At 37.8% G+C, this 24,996-nt stretch overlaps 1 protein-coding gene across 2 annotated transcripts in view; it reads right to left on the bottom strand.

Moving 5' to 3' along the window:
• Positions 1–6,954: 6,954 nt before the first annotated feature.
• The window catches only part of WASL (WASP like actin nucleation promoting factor), a 49,762-nt gene continuing 31,720 nt past the window's right edge, over positions 6,955–24,996 (bottom strand). Inside the window, exons 5-12 of one of the 2 annotated variants that reach the window (XM_021553500.2) lie at positions 24,652–24,675; positions 19,646–19,814; positions 16,394–16,436; positions 15,860–16,013; positions 15,062–15,079; positions 12,339–12,859; positions 11,144–11,252; positions 6,955–9,730 (exon numbers count right to left, since the gene is read on the bottom strand). In XM_021553500.2, coding sequence (XP_021409175.1) covers positions 9,669–9,730; positions 11,144–11,252; positions 12,339–12,859; positions 15,062–15,079; positions 15,860–16,013; positions 16,394–16,436; positions 19,646–19,814; positions 24,652–24,675 — 1,100 coding nt within the window. In that variant the 3' untranslated portion in view covers positions 6,955–9,668. The remainder of the gene's footprint in view (positions 9,731–11,143; positions 11,253–12,338; positions 12,860–15,061; positions 15,080–15,859; positions 16,014–16,393; positions 16,437–19,645; positions 19,815–24,651; positions 24,676–24,996) is intronic. The other variant, XM_021553501.2, reaches the window with a different exon arrangement.

The raw sequence follows: 24,996 nt of genomic DNA, 5'->3' as shown, positions 1-24,996 counted from the left end.
CTTTGTTAAAATGTGTAAATAGCATAATGCTTTGATGATTAAGGAGCCAGCTTTTTATGAGTTATGTCCCAGCTTCCTATTTCGCACAAAATAATAGAATAGAATTTTAGAATAAAAAATAGAAATATGTCATTTTGCTGTGAATTGGTGCTGTGCACCTGATAACAAGCCCAAGCCTGTGTTTGGGACAACAGCTGGAAAAGCAATAGACATAAATGAGACTTCCTTGGTATATAAAGATAAAACTGACACTTCCACTGTGAATCTAAACAAACGTTCTTCAGCATTAATTTCTCAAATGCAAAAAATTCACAAAGTATTTTTAATATAGATTTGCTTCTGTTCTGTATTCTAAAAATCTTTTTTACAGATTTTATTGGAAAGCAGTTATGTAATCACCTGCACCACATAAAAAATATGCAATTGTATTTTGGAGGACAAAATAGGCTGGTTCTGGTAATAAAAACTGTCTATCAGTAGAATTTTATACAGTGTAGCATGCAGAATCAGCCTTTTGTTAAGATGCCTTCTCCAGTACCACAGAGGTATGTCCTTTATATAGCTGCAATCTCTGGTCAGCCTAACAGTGACCTCTGTTACTAATGCCACGTTTTGCCAGTTTGTGAGAACCACCACAACTGTAGCAGGAACTTGTGGAACTCTTGATATAACCTTGTAGACACTGATACCCTTCTGTGTGATGGGGCACTGCTTGAGATAGCCTAGCAAATCCCTTCTGAACTCTGTAACTCCAGCCTTTGTTTCGCCTGTGCATTCTGCCATACCCTCGCGTGGCACGGCAGAGAGAAGGCGGCTTTGTACAGGTTGCTTCCGATGCTCCCATCTGCAGCACCAGCTTGTGTCTTGGGTATCAGCTATGTGCTTCTCTGGGCTAGCATGCACTAGAGGAGAAACAGTGATGAAACTCGGAGACAACCTCATGGCACAAGTCCCCAGCAGGTAGCTATGGCACAGAAGAGCTGCTCAGTGGTCATTATGTAAACAAATCCTACAGGGACTCTCTCTCTCTGCAGACTAATATTTATTCCTGTGGTTGAAGTACCACACCAATTAAACACATATTATTCTCTGGGACCGGGACTATTGCTAGGGAAGCACAGCTGTACCTTTGCATGTGCTGCTGCAGAGCTCCCATCATGGCTGTTTCCAGGACATCCCAAAAACATCCACATGCATGCACAGGACAACCAATATTTAAACTAAGTGAAAAAAATTTGGTGTAAGTTCCTCTATACGCTTCTGCTCAGCAAAATCTTAAGAAATTGTGTAGGGCGGAAACATTTTGCCACTTTTACTCAAATTAGCAACATAAAGGACAAAAGTTTTGTTTCTTTTTTCCTTCTTTAATGCAACAATATAGATGGTGCTAAATAAGCACTTGTCTTCATAGTAGTAAATCAGGAGGTCAGATTTTAAGAGCTGTACTTGCCCTTGTGTTTCTTAGAAGCCTTTTCTGTCTCCATGTTGACAGTGCAGCTGTTCATTGAAAATTATACAGAAAGGTTAATAAAATCTTATCTGTAATCTAAAAACGTATGGCAAGTCCAAAAGTTTTTGAAGTAAGCATGGATCATGTTCAGATGCAATAGCTGACACATTTTTACCTTATGGCTGTAGTAATCAAGTGCAAATTGTAAAAAAAAAAAAAAAAAAAAAAATAGAGGAAAGTAAATCAATCTGACTTCAGCCACATCCTGTCACAATTTCTCCTAATGTTCCATGATGATCCAAGAGGTTGGGGAATATAGTGTGGCTATCAACCAGTAGCAAAAATATTATCACATGCTTCAAAGCTACTGGCTGCCTTTCCTCTAACAGAGTCAGAGCTCTAATGTGCACCCTGATGAAAACAGGATGGCCCCTTTCAAACTGAGATGACAGACGAGGCAGTAAGATGAAACCAGCAGCAGCCAGCACACGCAGAGCTGCAGTAAATCTAAGGCATTAACAGAATGCCTCCTGCACTTCAAATCCTTCAAGGGCGCTGCACTTTGTGAAAGCACAGCAGCACCTCTGACCTTGCAGACCTATAGGCAGTCAGAGAAGCACCGATTCTGGTGATTTTGAAATGACTCATGCTCATGAAACGATCACTTTTCACATGTTTGGGGAGGGCTGTGTGGCCGTCGGTGGGCAGCTGGGGAGGCAGCCTGGTGCAGCCCGGCACAGCCATACGATAGGGCTGCCCACACGCTGCTGCAGGACTCCCTGTTCGGGAGCAGCTAAGCTTCTGACACCGTCACTCACAGGGACGTGCTCCTGATGGGAGCTGTGCTGCAAACCTGGCCTGTAAGCCAGGGGAGTAGCAACTAGACTATAGGTCCCAAACCTCATGTCTTCCACAGAGTGTATGAAAACATTTTTAGTTTATTAAAACTAAATCCAATGGGAACTGCATGCTGTGGCTGGGTTTCCAAAATATTAAATCAAAAACCAGTTTGATGCAACACTAGAGCATGACCCAATATTTGCACACAGAAGTAATCAAACTGATCAGATTAACTGCTCTACAAACATGATTAATGTTGTTTTGGTTTTCACTTTGAAAGCTTAAAAATGGCTACTGATTCTGAAAACTAGACCTTGTAGAAAGGAAGAAGTCTTACCTAATGTTCTTGTTCTGAGAACTGAGATAACTAAATTTGAACAAGGAAAACTGCATTTAAAAATATTTTAAGTGTCACCTGTCTGGATTGCAGTACATGTCTGGACTAGATGTATTTATATGCATTGTGCTATTAACACTATTAGACAAATGAGCAACTGAGGCACAGGGCAAGAAGATTTGGTTTCAGTTAAAACACCTGCATCTAAGTGACTGAAGTGCAAGATGGCAACTGCTCAGTGTCTACACGCTTGTTACAGGGGGTGGAGATGAGCAAGGGTCAGAAGGGTGACTGAGTTGGACAAATGCAGGATTCCACTTTGTGCTGCATCCCTGATTGCTCAGCTACACATCACAAATTTCTGAGAGAGCACAGCTACCTCTCCTGAAGGCTGGGCCACGGGCCTGGTGTATGGGACATGACCCCTGTGCTGTTCTACTTTCTGTACACACTGCTGACAGACAGTCTTGGCCTGGTGGCTCTTTGAAGTCACCTTCAAAGCAGCACCAACAGAAAGCCTGCTTGAGGTTAGACAAAATGCTTCTGTCACACCCAGCAGCAGTTTCATTCAGGGCTCTGTCCTCCTGCTAACATTATGAATTTGTTTTATGGCAAAGAATATGGACAAGCAGCAAATGTACAGATAGTCTGACTTTGTTCTGTCTTTCAGAAGGCACTAGCTCTATCTAGGCAGAGGAGGAGTATCTGAAGAATGGGCCAAAAGCTAAGTGCTGAAAATGTCTTGGGGAAGGACAGAAGAAAGCATATAACCTAGTTTTGGTGAAAGGCAGGAACTACAAAGAGGTGTAACCATTTCATAGTGTAATTATTTCATACTGCATCACTCTTCTGGAGCATTTTAGGTCCAACAGAAAAGCTGTTTTGACTGAACACACAAGGGATGGAACTAACAACTTGATCTACCACAGCATTTGATTTCAGTCAGCAGGTTGAAATTACAGACTTTCAGAAAACAAAGATACTTTGTGTCTACAAGTAACACTATGACGATTCACTTCTGCTTGGCAGAATACACAGATCTCACCAAATCCTCCCCCCACTGCAGCATAGCTGAAAGTAACTCAGGTAAAACTTATCATCCATGGCACAAAGTACAAGGAATCTGCTCTGAGCTCATTCCCAATCCAGGTATCATCTCTAGACTGGACAGGCAGCTTGACTGAGGATGCATATCCTATATATAAAACACCAGAATGATGACGATCAGCCTGACTGGTTGCTGTCCAAGGTGTGCATGGCTTCCTAATGCTCATAGCCAGGAGAGTGAGGACACACAATGTACCAGGCAATGTGCCCACTACCGAAGAAAGACTAGTATTTTTTTGCCAGCAGTAATCTATGCTGGGTTGATTCCTTGAAGAATGCTTCTTGGATTACACCTATCCTTTAATCAACCACCCATCTCTCACAGTGCTTTTGAGAGCAACCAGCATGGTGTTTTCCCAACTGGTCACTGAGGATCTCTGTTGTTCTTCACCTTGATACATAGGTAAGACCATTATTTTCTCAAAGAGGAATCCACATCAGTACAATTTCTGTTCCCTTGAAATGTGCTAATAGCTGTGTGCTGTAAGCTGCTGAAGGTATTTGTGCTAACTGTATTGTGCTAACTTGTATTTCTACCAGGAGGTTTAGGGGCATTATTAGTGAAGACAAGAATGGTCAAGTAAAGTAGTAAGGGCTGAGATGTGATGACATCTAAGTTATCCAGGACATTAGTGCAGTAAGAGTCAGAAGAGTATCCCAGCTCCTGTAAGGCAAGCATAGAAGATACTACAGTACAAAAGACAGCATTTAACATTACAGAATGATCTCATACTATTTTTCCTCTAACAACTGCAGGCCTGAGCACTGTGAACACAACTGAGAGCAGAGAGCTTTGCTTTCCGAAAACTCTTACACTTACGAGACACAGCAGGTGAGTTTCAGTAACATATTCTCTAGGGATTAGATACTAGTAGCTACTACAGGTGAAAAAGACTACTACTAACTAGCAGATTTCTGCTTTAACCATAGGCCTTTCACATTCATACCTAGGAGATGAACCACAGAAAACATATTTTATGTTAATTTGGTGTAGTCTGATTTTTCCATTTAATTTTGAATTAAAAAAAAAGCCAGATTCTCTGCTGACAGTTGGAGAGGCACAATTCTGAGTGACAATATTCTGAGAATTACTTCTGTTGATTATTAAATAAGCACTGTATTGGTCCAAAGGACTACTACTCCTTTGTATTAGCCAGAAAAGAAAGAGAACAGAAAATGTGCAAGCTTCTCAACAGTTTGTCAGTCCGTGCTTTTTGTATCCTGAGCATCTGGGAACGACCCATCTACCAACAAAGTGCTCCAAATCCAGCTCAGATGCTCCAGCAGTTCCCTGGTTTTTGGCATCAACATCTAGAAGAGCCAATTCCCAATTCTGTGTTCCTGCCAATGTCATTTAAGCAAATACTTTTTGTCTGATGTATGATACAACCATTACCCTATTTCTTAAGCTTTAAACATCAGATTTCATTGTGTTCCCAAAGTGGTACATACAAAAATATAATAGCTGGTAATGGCTGGTTTTTAAGCAAAAAAACAAGCTGGTAATGGCTGTTTTTCAAGAAAAACTTGCAGTCCCTCATCTATTCCTTAAGTAATAAATTTAGAATTCATACTGCACAAGTAACCAAACTCAAGATGATTAAACTTAAGGGAGGAAAAAGCACACACATGAAGTAATAGCTCAAGAATTTCACTCCAGAGAAACTCCAAAACCCCTTTAGAGCACAAGGAAAAAGGCCTTAAAGTGTATTTGTTGATACTAATAGATTAAAAAAAAAAACAACCCCGCAATAAATGTAACATATCAAACTTCCTAATATCAGGCACTGTTTATAGGTGGGTAAGTCCTGCAGTTATTACTTAAAAGTATGTTAGAGAAAATTTGAGTAACTGATAAATTACTAGTTTCTTTTAGCAGGTTACACCTGCAAATACTGTAAAATTCAGCATAAAATAAAATTTGTCAGAAAAACAGCCCACTATTTTTATTTGGGCAACATTCTATTCCTCAACATGTATCTGAATTGTTTTCAAACCTGTGATTTCAAACAACCAATGTTTTATTTTTTTCCAAGCACAATATAGCAGACAAGCCATAGCAATTTGGCAATTAAAAAAAAAACCCAAACCAAAAAGGCTCCCTTCACAACTGGATAAACATCCTCAAACTTTAAAAGACTCTTAGACTTGTCAGGCTAGAGTCACTGACAAGGTACTTAAAACACAGAATTAAACCTCCCCAGCTCACATTCGAGTTCTTACTACCCCATCCTTTCCATCTTCTCACTCACAAGAAAATTCCAGGCAGAAAACAAATACATAGCAACAAGAGTCCTCACTGTAGTGCTAGAGGATAACACTGGTCCTTTTGAGAGACAAAGGCTGAGTATCATCTAAGCTTCCCTAAACCATTTTCACTTTTCTATAAATAAAGCTGCTTATCACTGTACTTAAGCTTCAGGAACTTTAATTAGACCAAGAATTCCTCCAATGATTAGATAAAGGCTGTTGCAGTGGACTGCTAACAGTCTTAAAAGCAATAGGATCCTTCCTCCCTTTTCCTCCTTACAAGAGTCTTAACTGGGAAGGTAACCAAATAAAAAAAGCCTCCTTCCAAAAGCATATTTTAACCTTCTTGCTTATGAAGTGGAAAGGATTATATACCTCAGCTCACCTTGCAACTAACAATTCCAACTTTGCCCCGGCCTTAAGGCTGAGAAATCAGATAAACAGTAAACCCCAAAACAAAGCGTACACCAGGTAACAGTTTGAAATGCTGGACTCTTCAGATGCTTTAGGAGAGAGAAGCAAACTTCTGAAGTATCCTGAACTCCTCTTTGCAGGACAAAGATTTACATTTGCAAAATCCAGGTTAACACAGAGCATTCACTGACAAGAATTAATTATTTAGAACTTGTTATAGAATGTTTATTAATGATCCCATGTTTGTTTGACCTTGAAATGTTGCTGGTTTATTGCACTTGCCTGCAGCGGTAGCTGTTTCCAAGGAGGCTGCTTAGCAGCAGTGAGATCTGCCAGGAGGACAAGGTGTCACATTCTTACTCATTGTGTTTACTCAACAGCACAATCCAACTTTCCAGAGACATGAAACTACTGCGATTTGACAGTGGATATTTACTGCTTTGTGAACTTGGCCAGGTGGCCAAAGTCACTTTTAAAGTGTGTAATCACACTTTAGAGATATATTTTTAAACCTGTGCCGCAATCAGCACTTAAAAACCACACAGTTTTACGCTAGTTGGGTCAAATTAATTTTATTATGCTTCATGATGAATTGCCACCAGTGCAACATCCTATTCACTGTACATTTCAAAATTCACATACTAAAAATTTCAGTTTGATAATGGAAAACTGAATGATTGAGAAGTTCTTACGGATTCCATACGTACAAGTGGCTAGCTGATATTGTCTATGCACATAGAGTGTTGAGATACAAGAGCCTCATGCTAGTTTGTTAATTGCTAAGGCTATCTGGACAGTCAATTAACCAGAATATATAAGAGGCCTTCATTACAATGTTTAGCAACAATGCACCAGTATCATGAAATGCTGTCTTCTGCTTGGAGTGCAAGTGGCAGAGTGCTGAAGCATGCAGCTATGACTAATTTAACTGCCATCACAGTCTGTATGCCTGAAATTTATCATGAACGAACACTACTTCAAAGTAAATATATTAACCTGGACACCACAGGTGTGTGTATACTTTTTATATGAAGAAATAGAAAACCCAAAAACTTTCTTTGGCCAGTATCTACAAATCAAAGTTTTATTCAATAATGCAACTTCGTAGCTCCCAAAATCCAGAGTAGAAATTTGATTAATGAACTGTGATGCTTAATTATTAACTATATTACAGAAATTCCAATTCTGGGAACATAACAGCTAAACATATCCAATAAGTAGCATGTTAGGAAAACCTCTAGGCCTCATCTGCTTAATTCTAGTATGCCCTATATGCAATAAAAGTAAGAGTGCAGTGCTGAAGTTATATGAAAGCCATACAAATATTCTCCTTATACACAAGTTGCTAACTCCACTGCCATTAGCTACACCAGGCTGCATTTGCACTTGATCCAAAGCTCAAGCCATTACAGCAGCAAAGCTAGCAGGAAGTGTTTCCAGCAGTAGAGGCCAATGAGAAAGTTACTGCAAGAAAGTGAGACCACTTGGCAATTTTTCTTCCTCAAGTTATGTGCTTAAATTATTCTTGGAAGGAAGTTAGCATCCTCTGAATAATTTAACTACAACCTTACCTCTCCCACTACTTGTCAGCAACTTTCTTTTCTCCTCCTACGACTAAATTAATTTGCTAAAGACTAGGTTACAACCGGGTTAGAAATCCAAGCCGTATCATGCAGGTCCAGCCTGTCAAGATCAGGTCAACACTGGGTTTCAGTCAATACTTTTCTGATAACTTAATTTTGTTTGTTACCCTGACTACAGTCAAAGACCCAGGACACTATGTATTAAGTACGCTTCAAATGTAACTGACTTAACTAAACATTCTGTGTCAGATAATGTGGTTTTAAAAAATATTTTCTACCTGAAAATTACAGTAAGTACAGTAATTAATGCTGCAGATATTAAATACCCACTTAGCATAGATTAGGATTTCATAATAGGCAGATGTGCCAATGTTTACTGCACTACAAAGTACAATGTACATAAATGTGCAAGCTGTGAAATGAAAACCCCGCTTTCTGTCCACTTATTCAAATACTATTCTTGTGAATCAGGTTCTTGATCTTCATCACAACCCTTGGTCTTAAAGCCAACATATGAAGACAAAATACTGCCATAAAGTTCAGTACTTATCCATAGTGTATAATTCTGAGTTAATGACTTTCCAACCTACAGGATGTAGGATTGGTGTTTCAGCATCTGCTGTGTACCATAAAGCAAAGACTGCAAAGTAATACCACTTGTATTTATTAGTACACCAATGTCCTACAAATTTAAAAAAGTAATTAAATGCTATTGAAGCAAGCCTTAAATGCAGCCCTTCAGCTTAAAAACCACAAAAACCCGATTTAAAAAATAGATCAAATTGTAGCAATTGCCAGCCTCCAGTACAGCCCCCAGTAATTTAGACATCTTCATTTTGAAAGTAAGAGCAGGGAAGAAAAAAAAAATCCCAACTGACAAAACCCAACCCCCCAAAAATCTCCCATAAATCCTCCCCAAAACCCCAAACCAAAACCAACCAACCAAAGTTGAACTTGTTTGCATCAAAGTTGCCTCTACCACTATGACAATTCAGACTATGACAATTCTGTTTAACTTCAGATAGGGGTCCCCCAGTGAAGAATTTAATTACTACTGCTGTTCAATAGCAGTCAGTACTATAGTCAGGGCAAGGTAATTTTCACAACTAGCTGTGCATTTCTGCAGTGCTTTTGTGTTATGTAAAGCATATTGCTAAGATTTGAACTGCAATGTTTTGATGTATTTGAAACCATGCAATAGTACAGACCAGCCTCAACATTCATATAACATTTCATTTGAAATCAAGGGGCTAAATAAACTAAGAGCTGCATCACTTAAAGAACATAGTGCTATACTAGGCTTTAATAAGAAAATTTAGATACAGAAAAAGTAGGGTATGAAAATAGTGTTTTCCTTCTTGCATTATAACTAAATTACATTAAGGTTTTTGTCAGTCTCACATATTATATTTAAGCTCCCTTATTGATGGAATGGAAAGTATTCACATGTACATGATCATCCAGGTGTAAACTTGCACACATTAACAGGGAGTAGCTTCGTAGAGGATTATGACAAACCTTTACAGATTAAATGAGGTATTGCACAGATTAATAAAAAAGCAAAAGGCAACAAAAATATACAGCAAATTGGTAGAACATTTACATGATAATTTTACAGAATCCATAGACAGAAAGCAGTGTTTAGTATATCATTCACCTTAAAAAATATATATATAATAATATATGATCAATCATCCCATTCATCATCATCCTCAAAGTCTTCTTCATCATCTTCATCCTCATCTTCATCTGTAAGATAGGAAAAGCAAGTCACTTGCATGCACAGAATTAACATGATAAAAGTATTACTAATTTCTATCACAATTTTCTGAAAAGAGAACAATCAGTTCAAGGTCGTCATGACAATACATTCAGTAATATTCTATTTTAAGACTGCTAAACATGACATCCAGTTCAGATAGTTACTAGCTGGAAGTTAAATCTAATTTGTTTCTTTACTCTTTTCTTCTCAAAGGAAAAATGTGTTTTGTTCTAGAGAAAAAGAATCAGAATTTCTCATTTAACAATTACTATTTATTACTGTTTCTTAAAGAATGTGCAAGTTGCCAGCTTGCCATCTGGACTGGATGTTAAACTTCAGGAACAGATTAATTTCTGAAATGTAAGAACTGCTTCCCCAGGTTTGTTACATAATAGAATTTGCTTACTTTACAAGCAGTAAAAAAACAGCTCTCCAAAAAAGGTCTGGTGAGCTAAAGACCATTGTGGATACTGGAATATTCAAAGCTGTGTAATGAACATCAACTTCAAACTCAATGCTTGTTGACTTTATTCAGCCTTCCGGTTTTTTTATATGCATCATACATTAAAAATGTACCCTGATAAAATTAAACTACTTATCTGTTGGACAAGAGCATTTCCTTCCCATAGGATAAAACTGTAAGGGAGCATTTAGCTCCCTTCAGGTATTTAATTTAAGTACCAAAATTGGCAATTACCACATAGGGCAGCATATCAACAAACCGTACTGCACTTCGTCAGATGCTCTGTAGACTGCATATCCAGTTCGGATATCAAGGCAAGTTCTGGAAATGTATCAAACCTAAGTAGAGCAGATGTACCCAAACAGCTGCACTGCAGCTACTGAACTACATTTATTACAAGCTGGCATTTGAGAAATGTAAATCCTCTTGCAGCCCTAATTTTTCCCAGCACTTAAGCATGAAAAGTTGAAGCAGTCATGGTAGACATCTAGTCAAGTAACACTGCTCCTTATCCAGGAGGTGGCAGCCAAAGCCCACCAGAACTGACAGTGCAGGAGCTGAATAATGACAAGAGATTTAGCATGAACAAACAGAAAGCCTTGAAAACTTTCTTCCAAAATATTTTTACCACTTATTTAACTAGACAGCTAGTAAACAAAAATAAGTCAGTTGCAACAACAACAACAAAAAAGCTTTTCTAAGGATATGAACCTTGCTTAGTAACTTGGCTGAGATTACTGCGAATTGCTAGACACCAGTAATTCAAAGGAGCATGAAGGAACCATTCACCCCATCACCAGGGCACTGCTGCGAGAGCAGTCTGCCCTGCACTATTTGCTGGAATCTAGGCTTTTCTCCAGCACATTTTATGATAAACTGAAGTGTTAACTTTTGAAAACCTGACACTGTGAGGTCAGAAAAATTTCATCAGACACACCTGAAGAATGAATGGCTTTGCTCCTTTTCTGCATAACTTCCATTAAAGCACCCACAATCCCTGAGGTGGGTGCAGGTGTAGGTGGTGCACTCTCCTGACCATCAGATACCTTGGAAAAAGGGTTACAATAGAGAGATGCAATTAGCAAAACAGAACCTCTGTATTTTGAGACAAACTTCCTTGTACAATTAATGAGTTTATTTTCCACCAGAAGAAAGTATGGAACAGCTTGGTCCTTTAACTCAAACTGCAAAATCTTTAGTAAAAGAAGTCAACTTTTTAACCATATAAAAGAACTGTAGTTAGCCATACACAAGTTTAAATATTTCAGCTCTGATGAAGTGAGCACTCAACTAAAAGAAAGCTTCTTAATATGACTGTACAGGCATGACTTGTGTGGCTTTATAATCATTATTTATCTTTGGAATACATCACAAAATATTTTTCATTGTTTGGGTTTGTAAACTCAATCTGCTTTGGGCTGGTAATCCCTTCTGAAATAATTAACTTTGATAACGCCTACCTCTAATGGCAAATAATATGAACACACCCTTACACTTTTTACAGCAGAAGCCTCAAGTGCAGAGGATTGGCAAAAAATAAGTATCAACAGGCAAAGTAGTTTTTAAGAAATTATTTTTAAGATAATCAGTGGCATCAGTAAGAAACAGCAATAGCCTGTTCAGCAGCAGGGACAGCTATGGCATCTCTTGTGGGCAGCACTCGTCAAAACACAGGCAGCCACCTTCTTACAGGCCTTGCCTCAATATTTGCAGAACACAGGTCCATTTTAAGATGAAAATAAACAAATAAATGTAGTGTTTGCCTTCCACTACCATTACTCTTAAACTGATACCCTGCAGTTTAGATTATTTAACTGAATAGTCAAAAAAGCAGCAATCTTTCATAATCCTTGCAAAAATTCTGTACAGCCAGATACTATGGCATCTTCATTGTAGGATTTATAGATTTTACTCAAAAGTGAGAAATGAGTTTGAAAGGGTAATTTCATGCAACAAAACTCATCTGTAGCAAATATGTGTTCTTTGCATTTCCTTAGTGCTACTACTTTTTAGTCATTGCTTCAGAAACTCTAAAACTTACACTCCAGCCCCCAAAGCAGAGCCACATTTTACTGCTCACACTGCATTTGCAAGTCCCAAGGGGACCCGGATGAGAAGCAGCTTTTACTCACAGATTTCAACTGTATACCCTGTCGTATCTGGTCTAGCAGTGCATCTCTTCCTGAGCAGGACACTGGTCGACTGTTCTGTTCTACCTTCTTTAACTGAGCTCCTTCTCTGATTTGATCCAAGAGCGCTGCTTTGTTTCCCGCAGGAACCGGAGGCTGGTGATCAACCTCTGAAGGAAGGCCTGGCGGTGGAGGAGGACCAGGAGGGGGCGGAGGAGGTGGAGGGGGCGGAGGAACAGATGAGCAAGTGGCTGGTGGCGGCGGGGGCGGAGGAGGGCCGGATGGTGCAGATGAGGAATGCACTGGTGGTGGGGGAGGATACATCCGGTTGGGAGGAGGCGGGGGCACAGCTGCACCAGGTCTGGAGGGAGGTGGGGGTGGAGGTGCTGCTGTGGGAGCCCTGGAAGGAGGTGGAGGTGGTGCCCCTCGGCCCCGAGCAGGGGGAGGAGGAGGGCCCGAGCTATGGGGAGGGGGAGGTGGAGGGGGAGGGGGTCCTCCTCTGCACGGTGGTGGCGGAGGTGGAGCTGAAATGAAACAAAACAACTTTCAATTACGTGCTACTCAATAACCCTAAATCCTTCAGAGACCAGAAAAAGAACGCAGGCTGTGCCTTGCCTTTTGCAAGGATCTCTGTGCCTGTGCAAATTTCGCCAATTCTGGATTAAAATGGATACAGCTGGATATAAGCTATGCCTATAGGGCAAACCAAGCTAAACATAGCCCATGTCAGTTCTGTATTTTGTAAAAGAGTCAACCACCACAGGAAGCAGGTGCAGGACTCAGAATGACTGATTAAAGTTCAGAAGAATCCTGTACAATTTTGTTGAGCTAGGACAGAACAAAAGAGAAAAACTCTTCAGAAAATACACTTGAAGTGAAATACAAAATTTCCGCTTTCTAATCTATCCCATTATTTCATTAAGTAATTACAGAAACAAGCATTTTTTAAAGCAGTATCCTCTAGTAACACACCCCCCCCCCCCAATGCATTATAATGCAGCATAAACTGACCCTTAGTCTCTCTTACTGAAAATTACTTCTAACAGTATTTTTATGGAAGGGTCTGTCTAAAGGAACCAACTTTAGGGCTACACATAGGATCATTTATCTGTGAAGTGGCCTTGAAATGCACTTGATCTACTAATGGCATTTTAAGTAGCACTGTTTCATTTCCTTTTCCATTAAGCATCTAATGGCTCACGGTACTTTAGGTTGTGTGGTTGCTACACATAACTATTTAATAATCCTGGTGCCATCATATAACTAAGAAAATTCATGGTTGATTTCACATGCCTTTATAATAAAAAGGGTATTAGACTTAAGAAGATACTTCTTTATTATCTCCTTCATGTTACTGGCAAAGAAAGCAGACTGGCTGCACTGGCATAAAGAAGGGAACATCCTCAAAAATGGGATTTTGGGGAAGCAGGAGTCACTAGTACCTCAATGCCTCCTTCCCTGCTCATCTTTAGAAAAAGATAAAATTCTTAAAAGCATGTATTATGTTCTTAAGTTCCACGAGCTGCTGTTTTTTTCCTACCCCTTCACAAGAACTACACAGAGAGAACTGCATCTGAAATGCCAAGTATTTTGCAGGAGACACGGTCTGGCTGTAGTTCCGCGCAGGGCCGCTGGAGGGCGCTGTTACGCAGGGTAACAACGCACCAGGCGCTACAGACGGTGCCTGCGCTCCCGAGGGGCAATGGCGCACCCACGGCCCGGAGTCTGCGCGCACTCTGCATTTCCAACAACAGGCTTAGCGTTTCCTCTGGGGAAACGGTTTATTCGCACTGTAACTAGAGAGATATGCCACAGCCAATCTGTGGGAACAGCATTCTGCCTGTCTGCACTCAGCTGTAGTGAATTGACAGAGGAACAGCAAGGAGAGAGTGCTATTAACTTATCCTCTCTTCCTTCCCCCTCAAACAGATGGTACAAGCAAAGCAACAAAATCTTATGTTTTTTAGTAAATGTACACTAATCTGTAGACTGATATTAACAATAAAATTAGTATAATAATCTATAGATGGTACTGTCACTGAAAAAATAACCACCTGTACCAAAACTAGGGAAAGAGCAGGGAAAATAGGAAAATAATTTCCATCTCAGCAGAATGGCTTTTCTGCAACTCTCTAGAGTCAGCATGATAGCAGGGTGAATACGTAAGCACAGAAATTCTTGCAATAAACACAGAAAAATGTATTTCAGTTGAAAAAGAACACTTCAAACATCAGTCAAGCCCATACATCAAATAACGCAATTGTGGATAAACACACTGAAATATTTTATCTACCTCTACAGAAAGGCACAGAGGTAGATTATCATCATGCATATTAGAGATGAGGCAGTTTTTCTTTTAATTGCATACATGCAAATGGCCATAATGTGAAGTTAACACATACAAAATAGAAAAATAGGCATTTTTACAATATTTTAGGCTAGTCATAAGACTCCAAGGCAAGTCTCCTCAATCTAGTTTTAAAGTTAGCAATATGGGATCAACAACCTTGTAAACATTTAAACAGAATTAAGATTCTATAGAGAAGCGGACAGATTTCTTACTGAGAAAACAATTCATAATTGGGAATTTTGTTTGCAATTTAACTAAGAAGTTCAAACATAATTTTAAATATTGCATTCAAACAGGTGGTACCATCTAGGAAAGAAATCACACAACAGCATGAATACTTTGAAGCATATGCTTAGATGCCAGCTCAAGTACATACCGCTCCATGGAGGGGGACCTAAGAAATAAATGTAACAAGTCACTGTACCCTGATTTTGTATCTCTTCAGTAGCTGAACAACTCATTAACTGCTTTCAAACCACTATAATTTCACCTTAGATAATTTTTCTCTTGAGAAGAGCTCTAAGTAAATTTTTTAAAGTTTGACACTGACAGTGTAATTTTAAACTGGCTTGCTATCTTCCACTAGATAATGCATCAGCTGAGGTCACATTTAAAGGTTACACAGGCAGCAGCTTATTTCCCAGCAACTTTTTCCCAGCAGAAGCATGCATAAAATTACTATTTTTAATTTCAAATTAGAAAAAACCCTAACTTTAAAAAATATAAACATTGCAGGTGTGTAGCTGTTCCAAGGCTCCCAACAGAGTGTTGCTAGTGTAAGCAGGCAGCATATACACCTGCTAGCCATCTACTACCACTTCAGCATTATGTCTTCCAATATTTTCATTTATTTAGAAAATTAAGATTATAAATAAATATTAACGTACAGAGTCTGAAAAGACTGTATCAAACTGTGCAGTTTTGCATTCAGACTAAGTGCTACTGGAAATTACTTAATTGGCATAAATATCCTTATTCCTCAGGGACAAGTACTCTCATGGGTCATGCCTGAACATTTTTACATAAGTGTATGGAAACATGATCCTGTGCAACTGCAGTGACATGAAGCCCAGAAAAGAGAATAAAAAACTGCTCACCACCAACAGTTTCTACTCTAATCCCTAAGGCAAAAAATACCCTGCTAATTTTTACATGGAAATAAAAGGAATCCCACCTTGTCTGCGCAGTTCATTTTTAACAGCTTCCACGCCTCCTGTTTTTTCAATGAAATCATATATGACCTTTGAAGTTTCTTTGTCTTTTAGTTGAGCCTCTGAAATTCCACATAGGTCAAATAGATTTTTCAGTTCTGGGTCTAAGTTGTTCACCTGCAAGTCAGATACATTAGTTTTAAGTAGCTTGGAATGTGGAGATATTTTTAAAACATCATTTGTATTAGGGGAAAAAAATATCCACAAATCATATAGTTAAAATGAACAGCAAGGTGACATACATGCCTCAGAGTCGGAAAGTATAACTTTAGGAGAAGTAAGTACCCTGCATGAAAAATTGATGGTTTTGAACATTCCCCCCCCAGCCCCTCAGTCTCCCCTGCTTTCCTTCTACTCCAACTGTTTGCATCACATCATAAAATCCCAATTTATAACTATTTAATCATACAGTTAACTTGTTCTTTAATGCAAATCTTTCATGCAAAAAGTCTCTAAAGATTAAATTATTGTCTTCAGCAACTTATTAAATTACTTACATCAAAACCTGTGTTTGGATCCCAACCAACATGTCCAATGTGTCTAAAAAAGCAGAAAAGTCAATTTAATCAGCATAAAAAGGATCTTGTTAAGTAAAATAAGAGGACACCAAGATAAACAGATATCAGCTTCTAAGTAATTTATTCCTCAGTGCTCCACCAGAGAATGGAATAGTAAAACATCTTTACTTCCACTTTTTGTCTCAGGCCCAGAAGACCAAGTGGAGAATTTCTTTCCTTAGGTTACAATCTGTGGCAAGATATGAAGGCTTCACGCCACACTGTGGTGCATATGGATAATGATGGAAGGACTGCACAGAGATCAGAAAAATTTAGCCTTTACGTAGCCACTGGACCTTGAGCTATTGCCAAATTTTTCAGTGCCATGCAGCTGGAAAACCTCTTCCTCCCAGTCACCATCGTGTGTATCAACCCTTTCCCATTCACATCTGGCAAAGAAAAGTCAGGACTGTTTTCAGCTGTCATCTTCCTAAGCTTTTAGCAGCCATTTCATGTGGCTGCTGAAATATTATTTTATGTGATGCTATAGAGCCAGTTAGAACACAAATGAGTTTTGTGCCCCTCCAAGCTACTTCAAAATACTGCTATTGGATATGGAAAAGAGAACCATCATGTCACCATGTTTTATGACATGGACTCCATGTTTTGTGATTCTTTTCACATACGATGACTTCTAGAAGCAATCAGATACAGTTTTCAGGAAGTTTAACTCAGAGTTACAAAAAATACCAGGTCAGCTGTTTGTAGCCAATGCAGTCCAGGCTAAACTTGATAAATTACTAAGATTGTTTGGCTGCTGTTAAACAGTGCCTTGCACAAAGGATCTTGTAGTCTTTCTTGGGTCTGTTTTTATCAGCAGCACAAGTTTTCTTCATTAAAATACTGAAGTACAATGATCAGTTTTGGTTTTGGTATAACTATGACTAGTTAGCTACTTATTTTAAGAAGCAAGAAAAGTAAAAAATTTGGTTTAAAGTGAAATTATGCCATAAAAAAAAAGAAAACCAATGAAGTCCCTGTTTTCCCTAATTATTTAAATGCCTTTAACTAACTACCAAAATATGTGATGATTTGTTTACAGAATTCTGAAAACTAAGATACAGCTTGCTTCACATAAATTAGACATGCATTTCCTAACAGCTCACAGATGACCACAATGTATTAACCTGGCATATGCAAATCGACATTAGTTTGCCTCTAATATAATCTTACCCACATATTTGTGCACATCTGTGAGACTTGGGATGCTCTTTTAAGAGGCTGTGAGAATACAACTTAATTTAGTGCACTTAATTGACACTGAAGTTTTATATGACATAGTTTTAGCATTATTTTTTATTTTTCACCCTTCAAAGTAAGATAAATTACTTGTACACACTGACTATAACACATTTTTCAGATCTTTTCAATGCAAATACATACTTATCAGGTAACACCAAGTCTTATGCTACTTAGAAGAATGCATACAGTAATAAGTTACATTCCTTTTGAGTACAGATTGTTGCTTTTTTTCCCTCAAAACACTGAAACTCCAAATCTGTCTAACAGAAGACATTCAAAATTTTATCTACTGATTGCAACTTTGATCGGGCTTAAACAGTGACCCTGTTGATCTTTACAATTATCATAGCACAAGTGATACAAGTTATCCTACTGGCTTATTTGCCTAACAATACCAAATGCCAGTTTCCATATGTTTGTACAAAATCATCAGTTAAAGTATGATGACATCAGCAGTACATAGTAAGATGACATATAGCTGTTGCACTCTACAGGAAACGTAAAAAGACCTCAAGCCAAAAGGACTTTCAACAGACTTCTCTTGTAAAGGTTCACCATTTACAATTTGATGTTACATTATATGATACTGGAACATATCTTTTGTTTGAATGCCATTAAATATTTTATCACCTTACTCTCAGCTTCTTTAAGTGACAATGATAGACATCATAAACAAAGTCTCAGAGCAATTTTGTATCTATGCTGGTGCACATCCTCTTCCACAAGTTCCAAACAGAGAGGTCTGACAGGGTAATGCAAATTTTGTCCGTATATGCTCAAGTCTTTATCAGTATGTCACAACAGTGACCAGCTACTAAGCGCTCTTCATTGTTGTTTTCCTCTTCCTTCTTTTCTGTATTTTTCTGTTCAAGTGACACTAACAGATGCAGCACTTAACTAATACTCAGATCAATAAGAACAGGGTTGAAGCCTGAATTTTCTAAGCAGACTCTGTTTAGGGAAGCGTTTTAGCCCACATCATCTATGTTCTATCCACAATCCGTTACACAGAGGACTGTCCCAAAACACTGTGCGGTAATGTTACTGTATCTAGTAATGGCAACATTACTTTAATGGAATTATATTCTGGGAAAATACATCAGTGTAATGATGCAACATACCACTTCAAAAGAATAAGATATTCATTTGGCATGTAAACATCACACTGATTTTCTCATGCTTCACAGAAACTGATCTCTCCTGTAACTAACTCAAGATCTAAGTTCCTGTTGCTTCAGCAAATAAAGTACATTTACTTTAAAAGAGAGAAGTTTATTACAACAATTAATGTTCAGGAAAGCAACACTTAATTGAGTAAAGTGACCAAAACCAAGTTTCATGAAAGTGAAGCTCAAAGTGGTACATCATGACTACTCCAAAAGATTAAAGATACATAAGAAATGACAATAGGAAAAATTTCTGAAGGATGCATGCTGTACTTTCATCACAAGATACAGGTCTTAGCCTACACAACAGAAGTTTGTGAACAGAAAGAAAGCCAAAGATGAAATCATGGCAAGTAATTTCTACAGTTATGACAAGTCAGGACCCAAACGTATATTTCATGACAACACACAGCAAAATACATGCAGGTATAGGAATCACAGTGTTAAAGAGTTGACCACTGAGGCTGAATAGGAGTCTTCACTGAGCTAACAACTTCAATAAGGCATCTCTATGCAGCTAAAGTTTTTCTAAGCTGATTTTCAATAACAAGTTTTTTTTTTGTTTACAGCTACAGGAAAATCCTCATCTGTGTATAAGCTAACCTTCTTTTAAACCCCACAGGATTCCAGCTAGCATTTGCTTAGTTCAGGTACACAGATTCAAGAGTTGGCCATTTTCAAGTGTAACTGACACAAAAAAAAAATAAATCAGAAAAGCAAAAATGCCAACATCCCTCCCCACCACCCCAACCACATCCAAAACCAAACTCAAGAACATACTTACTGGAAATTAGATGGAGTCCCAATGTCTGCCTTTGTCAATCTTCTCTTTTTAGGTTTTCCTTTCTTCTTTTCTTTGGTATATGGAATATTGTTGACTTGTGGAGTATAAAATCTGTTAGTTGTAATTTCTGGGTTTTTGATATCAACAGTTGCCATTGGTAGATTTGGGCCTGTGAAAGTAAAATACAGGATTTTTACTACTGTGTTTCACCAATGCCACATTCAATCCACAAATTTTGGGAGTTGTTTTTGACCTGTAGAATAGTCGTAACTCTAGCTGTAGCTCCACATGCATCCAGATGGGTTCTGGATGTCAGATGCATAAACTTAGATATTTGATTAAAAAAAAGAAAAGTTGCTAGAGCAGAGCAAACAGGAATATTCTCTGAACTACAACTTGTTTTTTGCAATAGGCACAGAACACATGGAATGATGAGACACATTAATATACAACAGAACTACAACCCTAGGTAAGATCAAAAATGTGACTTTCATAAATAGTTAGACCCAAAGAGCCAGGAGGCCATTACCTGGGCAGCCTACTAAACTGATCTTTCAGGAGATAGAACTGTCATTTAATAAACCCCAAGTAGGAATGCTTTCTGCCATCACACACACAACCTAAACATCGCAATGGCTTCAGAAGGCTGCTCTGGACACACTAGCGTCTTCAAATATAGGACAGTATCTGTGGAACTATTCAGGATTTCTTATGTCTTACTCTTTGACAGGTTTTCAAAACAGTGAAGTCCCAGATAAGAGACAGCTTGCAGAGACAGCAAAAAGAGCACTAGAAATACAATTTGTAATTTTTGTGTTTCATTTACATTCTCAAACTTTGCTCTTAATTATAAATCATTCTGAATTGTTAGTCATTTAAAATGAATCTGAATTATACTCCTGCATATTTAAACATTTGAGTATTATGTGACTTGTGTAATACTAGCAAACTAACATACTTAGCACATATTCCAGACAGGTTTTTTAGCTTTGACAAAAGATAATTCCTGACATAAGCAAGTGATAGCAGTACTTAAATACTAGGAGGCAATTTATACATTTATCATATACGTACTTATGTATACATACATATATACACAGGTGTATTTTTAAAGTAACCTACAAAAAGGGTAAGTAATTTCAGTTCTGGAAGAATGAGATTAAGCAGGTCATTTAAAAGCAATTTGGCCAGAAATAGTTTGAAAACATTCCCTATTTCCCTGTGAATTAGGACCCAGTAGTTAACAAATGAACTGAAGTAAGATACAGTCTTACTGGGCAGATGATAAAAAAAGTATAATTAGACTTTGATAAATTTGAACCTTGTTTTGACACTATTTTTTCATAACTGCATTCAGAAAGAACCAACAAGCCTTATGTTCACAGTGCAATTTAAAAATCAGAGAGGACAAGTAGACAATACAACAGGTAACATAGCTGACGCTTGCATTTAAACACTTCAGTGGGAGGCAGCTAGTACTGCCCAGGACAAAAAACAAAACCAGAAATGTGACACAGGGCTAGACAAAACTCATCTAAAACATACGGCAACTCCAACACTCCTGTAGGAGTCTTTTAGATTAAAAACTGCAGTGAAATTGCATGAAAAAAATTCTGAAATGTTTTCTGCTAAGCAGAAATGCTTTTATCTAGAAATGTTTTGACCTAGACATCTGTCCATTGAGAATACAAAACATAAACTGACCACTTAAGACTACACAAAACAATTTGCATTGTTAAAGAATTTAACTTAAAACTAGCACTGAATTGACTAATCATCAAATATTATCAACTCTAAACTTAACAGTAAGTTCAGTGAAATCCTCAGAATGAATTGAAAATTAGTCATAATTTCCTTGGTACAAAACAAAAAACACTATGAGTTAATCTTCACTTTAATGACCTATTACATTTTTTGTTATATTCTGCCTGTTTTTCACCTATTATATTGATATTTTTCAATAGCTGTATTGACATTCAAAAAAGAAACAGCTACCTCTACAATGCTAGTGAGTTGGTGATACTCTTCTCTCAATTTCTAGTAGTCTTTGAAGTTCATCTTTCTGTATATAAAATCCTGAACTAACCAAACATGGTCAGTTGCATGTAAAGCAGCAGCAATTTGCAAACGGAAGTTTAATTCAGCTGAGCTAAAATCAACGACTGATATCCTGATTCCTTGACAATAATATTCATACAAGAGGTCAGAGTAAAATTAATTAAGGATGAAAATTTTTCTTACCGTCTAGTTTAGACCTTAGATGTCCACGAGGGATAAAAGAACCTTGGAAAGAATTGTACTCTTCTAGAACTGCCATATTTATATCCAGTAAAATTTTTCCCATCATTACACATGCACTTTCCCCAGCAGGTGTAGACAGCTCAATAAATGAAGATGAGAGTGGCATATAGAGCTCATCGTTAGGAAGCACTTGACAGTACAGTGGCCTCAAACATCCACTGTTATCAATATCTGTGACATCTTCAGAAGGGGCTCCAGAAAAAGTTGTACAGAACATTTTGAAATGTTAATTCCAGTCTGTATTTTATTTAGAGCCTCTCTAGGTACCTGTCCCAGACTACAGACAGCCCTACAAGAAATGCAAACTGTTCTAGCTAACAGCCGAAACAAAATTCTGCCACATGGTTCCTCAAGATCCCCGCAAAATCTAATGCTCTGACAAATCCTCATTTCGTCCAGTACTTAACTGCGAGGTCAGTTCAACCACAATAACTCTTCTTTATTTGCATAAAGAGACCTAGCAATTACAAATGAGCAGAACACAAATCCCAGGAAATTACAGACTAATACATTTTACATAACTGTAAATGCCAATTTGAGTTTAATCCTGCAATTCTAAAAAAGAAAATACCTTAAATCCCTATCATTGAAAATGTCATACAAAATACCAAGTGCTTTTTCCATGCAGCTTCAATGTATGCACAAAATCCAGACTAACAGGCCCCAGTAAAACAAAATTCCTCTCAGTATTTCAGCTATGGGTCATGTGAGTACAGAAATGTGACTGTTCTCATTTTTCGGTTTTAGAGCTAATAATGCATTAATACCAAGCACAAAAAAAGCAGGTGTTTCATCTTTTCTCCCCAACAGAATTTCTGAAACGAAACTGTATATAAAGAGTAAAATAAAAACTAGTAGTTATTACAATAGGTATGTTTTTTTTTTTTTCATCCAGTTACATGCTGATAGTATGTATCTGTTCTAGTCTTAATTCCAAATACTGAAATGTGAAGTCTGTGTAGGGTATAACACCCTGAGGCTATAATCCATGCCTTGACCACATTTTATCTGTGACTACTGAGAACATGGCCAGAAAACTTCTCACCAGCAGAGAAGCTAGGCATTACAGTATTTGATAAAATCAGGAAAAGAAAAGGTTTTGACAGGTTTTGAAATAGTATGTGGGTGTCCCAAGGAAACAGTTTATTAAACAACAGATGCTGAAACCTCTATATAACCTGAAGTGATTGTAACTCTGAAACACTGAGCATAAATGCTATGTCTTCCACAGAACACTCAAGATAAATTCAGCATAGGGATAGTGACTGCAAGTTTAGCATGAGAGAATTTTTCTCAGAAAAATATTGTTCCCAAGGTCTTACAGCATGAGTTATGGAGAGTATTTTAAGCACAAAAGTTTTCACAGGCTTAGTTTTCTTAAATCTTACTCTATTCAAGGATAGTAAACTAGACCAATACATTGTTTGTGTTATCACAGAGACAAAGGCTAATTTTTTTTTGTGGGAAGTGTTACTACATGATCACTACTGCTGCTGTAATTCCCATCTGCTCTGCAGGCATTGCTATCAGGGATGTGCTGTTTAGGTAAGCAGAGCAGTTAAAACCTTTTGAAAGCTCAGAAAAGCTGGCAAGACACATGGTATTACTGTGAGTGTTTCAAAACTTAACAGCCCAGTCAAAGTTTAAACTATACTAAAAATGCCTGACCTAAACTGGTAATTGCCTGAACTTCCTCAAAACTTAAAGTTCATGAAAAAATACAATTTTTTGAGAAGTATTCCATATGAGGGAGGTTTTATCTGGGTATATAAAAAGAATCATTTGTTCCCATGATTCAGGCTTAGTTACGAATAAACTATTTTGGTGACCTACAGAGAAATGCTTGAATGACTTGGCTAGAACAAATTTTAAGGCTACCACCACAAACCATGAGCAGATTTCAGAAGAGCAATTGACTCTACCCTTGCTTAAGCATCAAAATCACAGATACATGCTATGTACCTATATGATCTGGATCACTGACAGAAATACGACAGGAGAAATCCCCTTTTAACTTCAATGTGAATTCAGAAATCAAAACCACCAAACTTGATATTCATTGATGTGGCTTTTTCATGATGTTAGAATGGATGGTAAAAAAGTTCTGTATCAGACTGATACATAGTTTGAGTCTTTCCATCAATTTAATATGAAGGTCTCCTGAGGAACCTGTACCTTCATGCTAGTGAGACATGTTCCTGAGAGGCAAGGAGATACAAATAATTCTTCATTCAAAAGGAGTTTAATATCGACAAACATATGACATAAACACAAAAGACTATGTTACATCGTTAGCCAGATACACCAAAATAAAAATATTATATTCTATTAAATCCATCAATATTATGCCTGTCATTAAGACAAATGGACTAACTTTGTACTGTGATCCTATACATGCATATTCTGAAGATCAAGCAACAAGTGCATACTACAAAGTTTGCTCAGTTTAAGCTGAAGGGCCCTCTCTCCTATTTGCAACAAAACATGCTGCTCCAGAAACATTCTTTGCAAATGCCAGCTAAGGCACAAAGTTTTCAAGCCACAACAAATACCAAAGAATAGAAACAAAAAGAATACTGTAACCTCCAGTGTACTGGTTGTCACTACATGACTATCCTGAAGAAATCTGAAACAAAGCTATACATAAACAGTAAATGACAGCAGAAGGAAAAAATAAAACGCAGTGATTCACGCAAAAAGCTTACCATTTGGTGGGTCTCGTCTTTTTTCTGTTGAAAAAGAAAAAGAGCCATTTAATCATAGGTATCACAGGAAAAATTAATTCTAAATTTTAGTGTCTAATGAAGTTTTCAATGACCTTGACCTTAAACTTAGGAATCTATTAATATCCTTAAAGTCTACTTGTTCAGTTGAAAAAAACTATTACAGAACAAAAAACCTCCAATCTTAGATAATAAGCACTGATTTCAAGTGTACAAACTGAGCAGGAGCATAAGGCAATAGCTACTGACTTGGTTTCAGGCATTTCAACTATAAAGTGGAGTGAAATTTTCAAAAAGTATCTGTTTTAAATACAACCTAAGTAAGAT

Source organism: Lonchura striata, chromosome 5 (assembly GCF_046129695.1).
Source record: "Lonchura striata isolate bLonStr1 chromosome 5, bLonStr1.mat, whole genome shotgun sequence".
Lineage (NCBI taxonomy): Eukaryota > Metazoa > Chordata > Aves > Passeriformes > Estrildidae > Lonchura > Lonchura striata.
The sequence above is the reverse complement of the archived record's forward strand: the minus strand, read 5'-3'. Positions and strand labels throughout refer to the sequence as shown.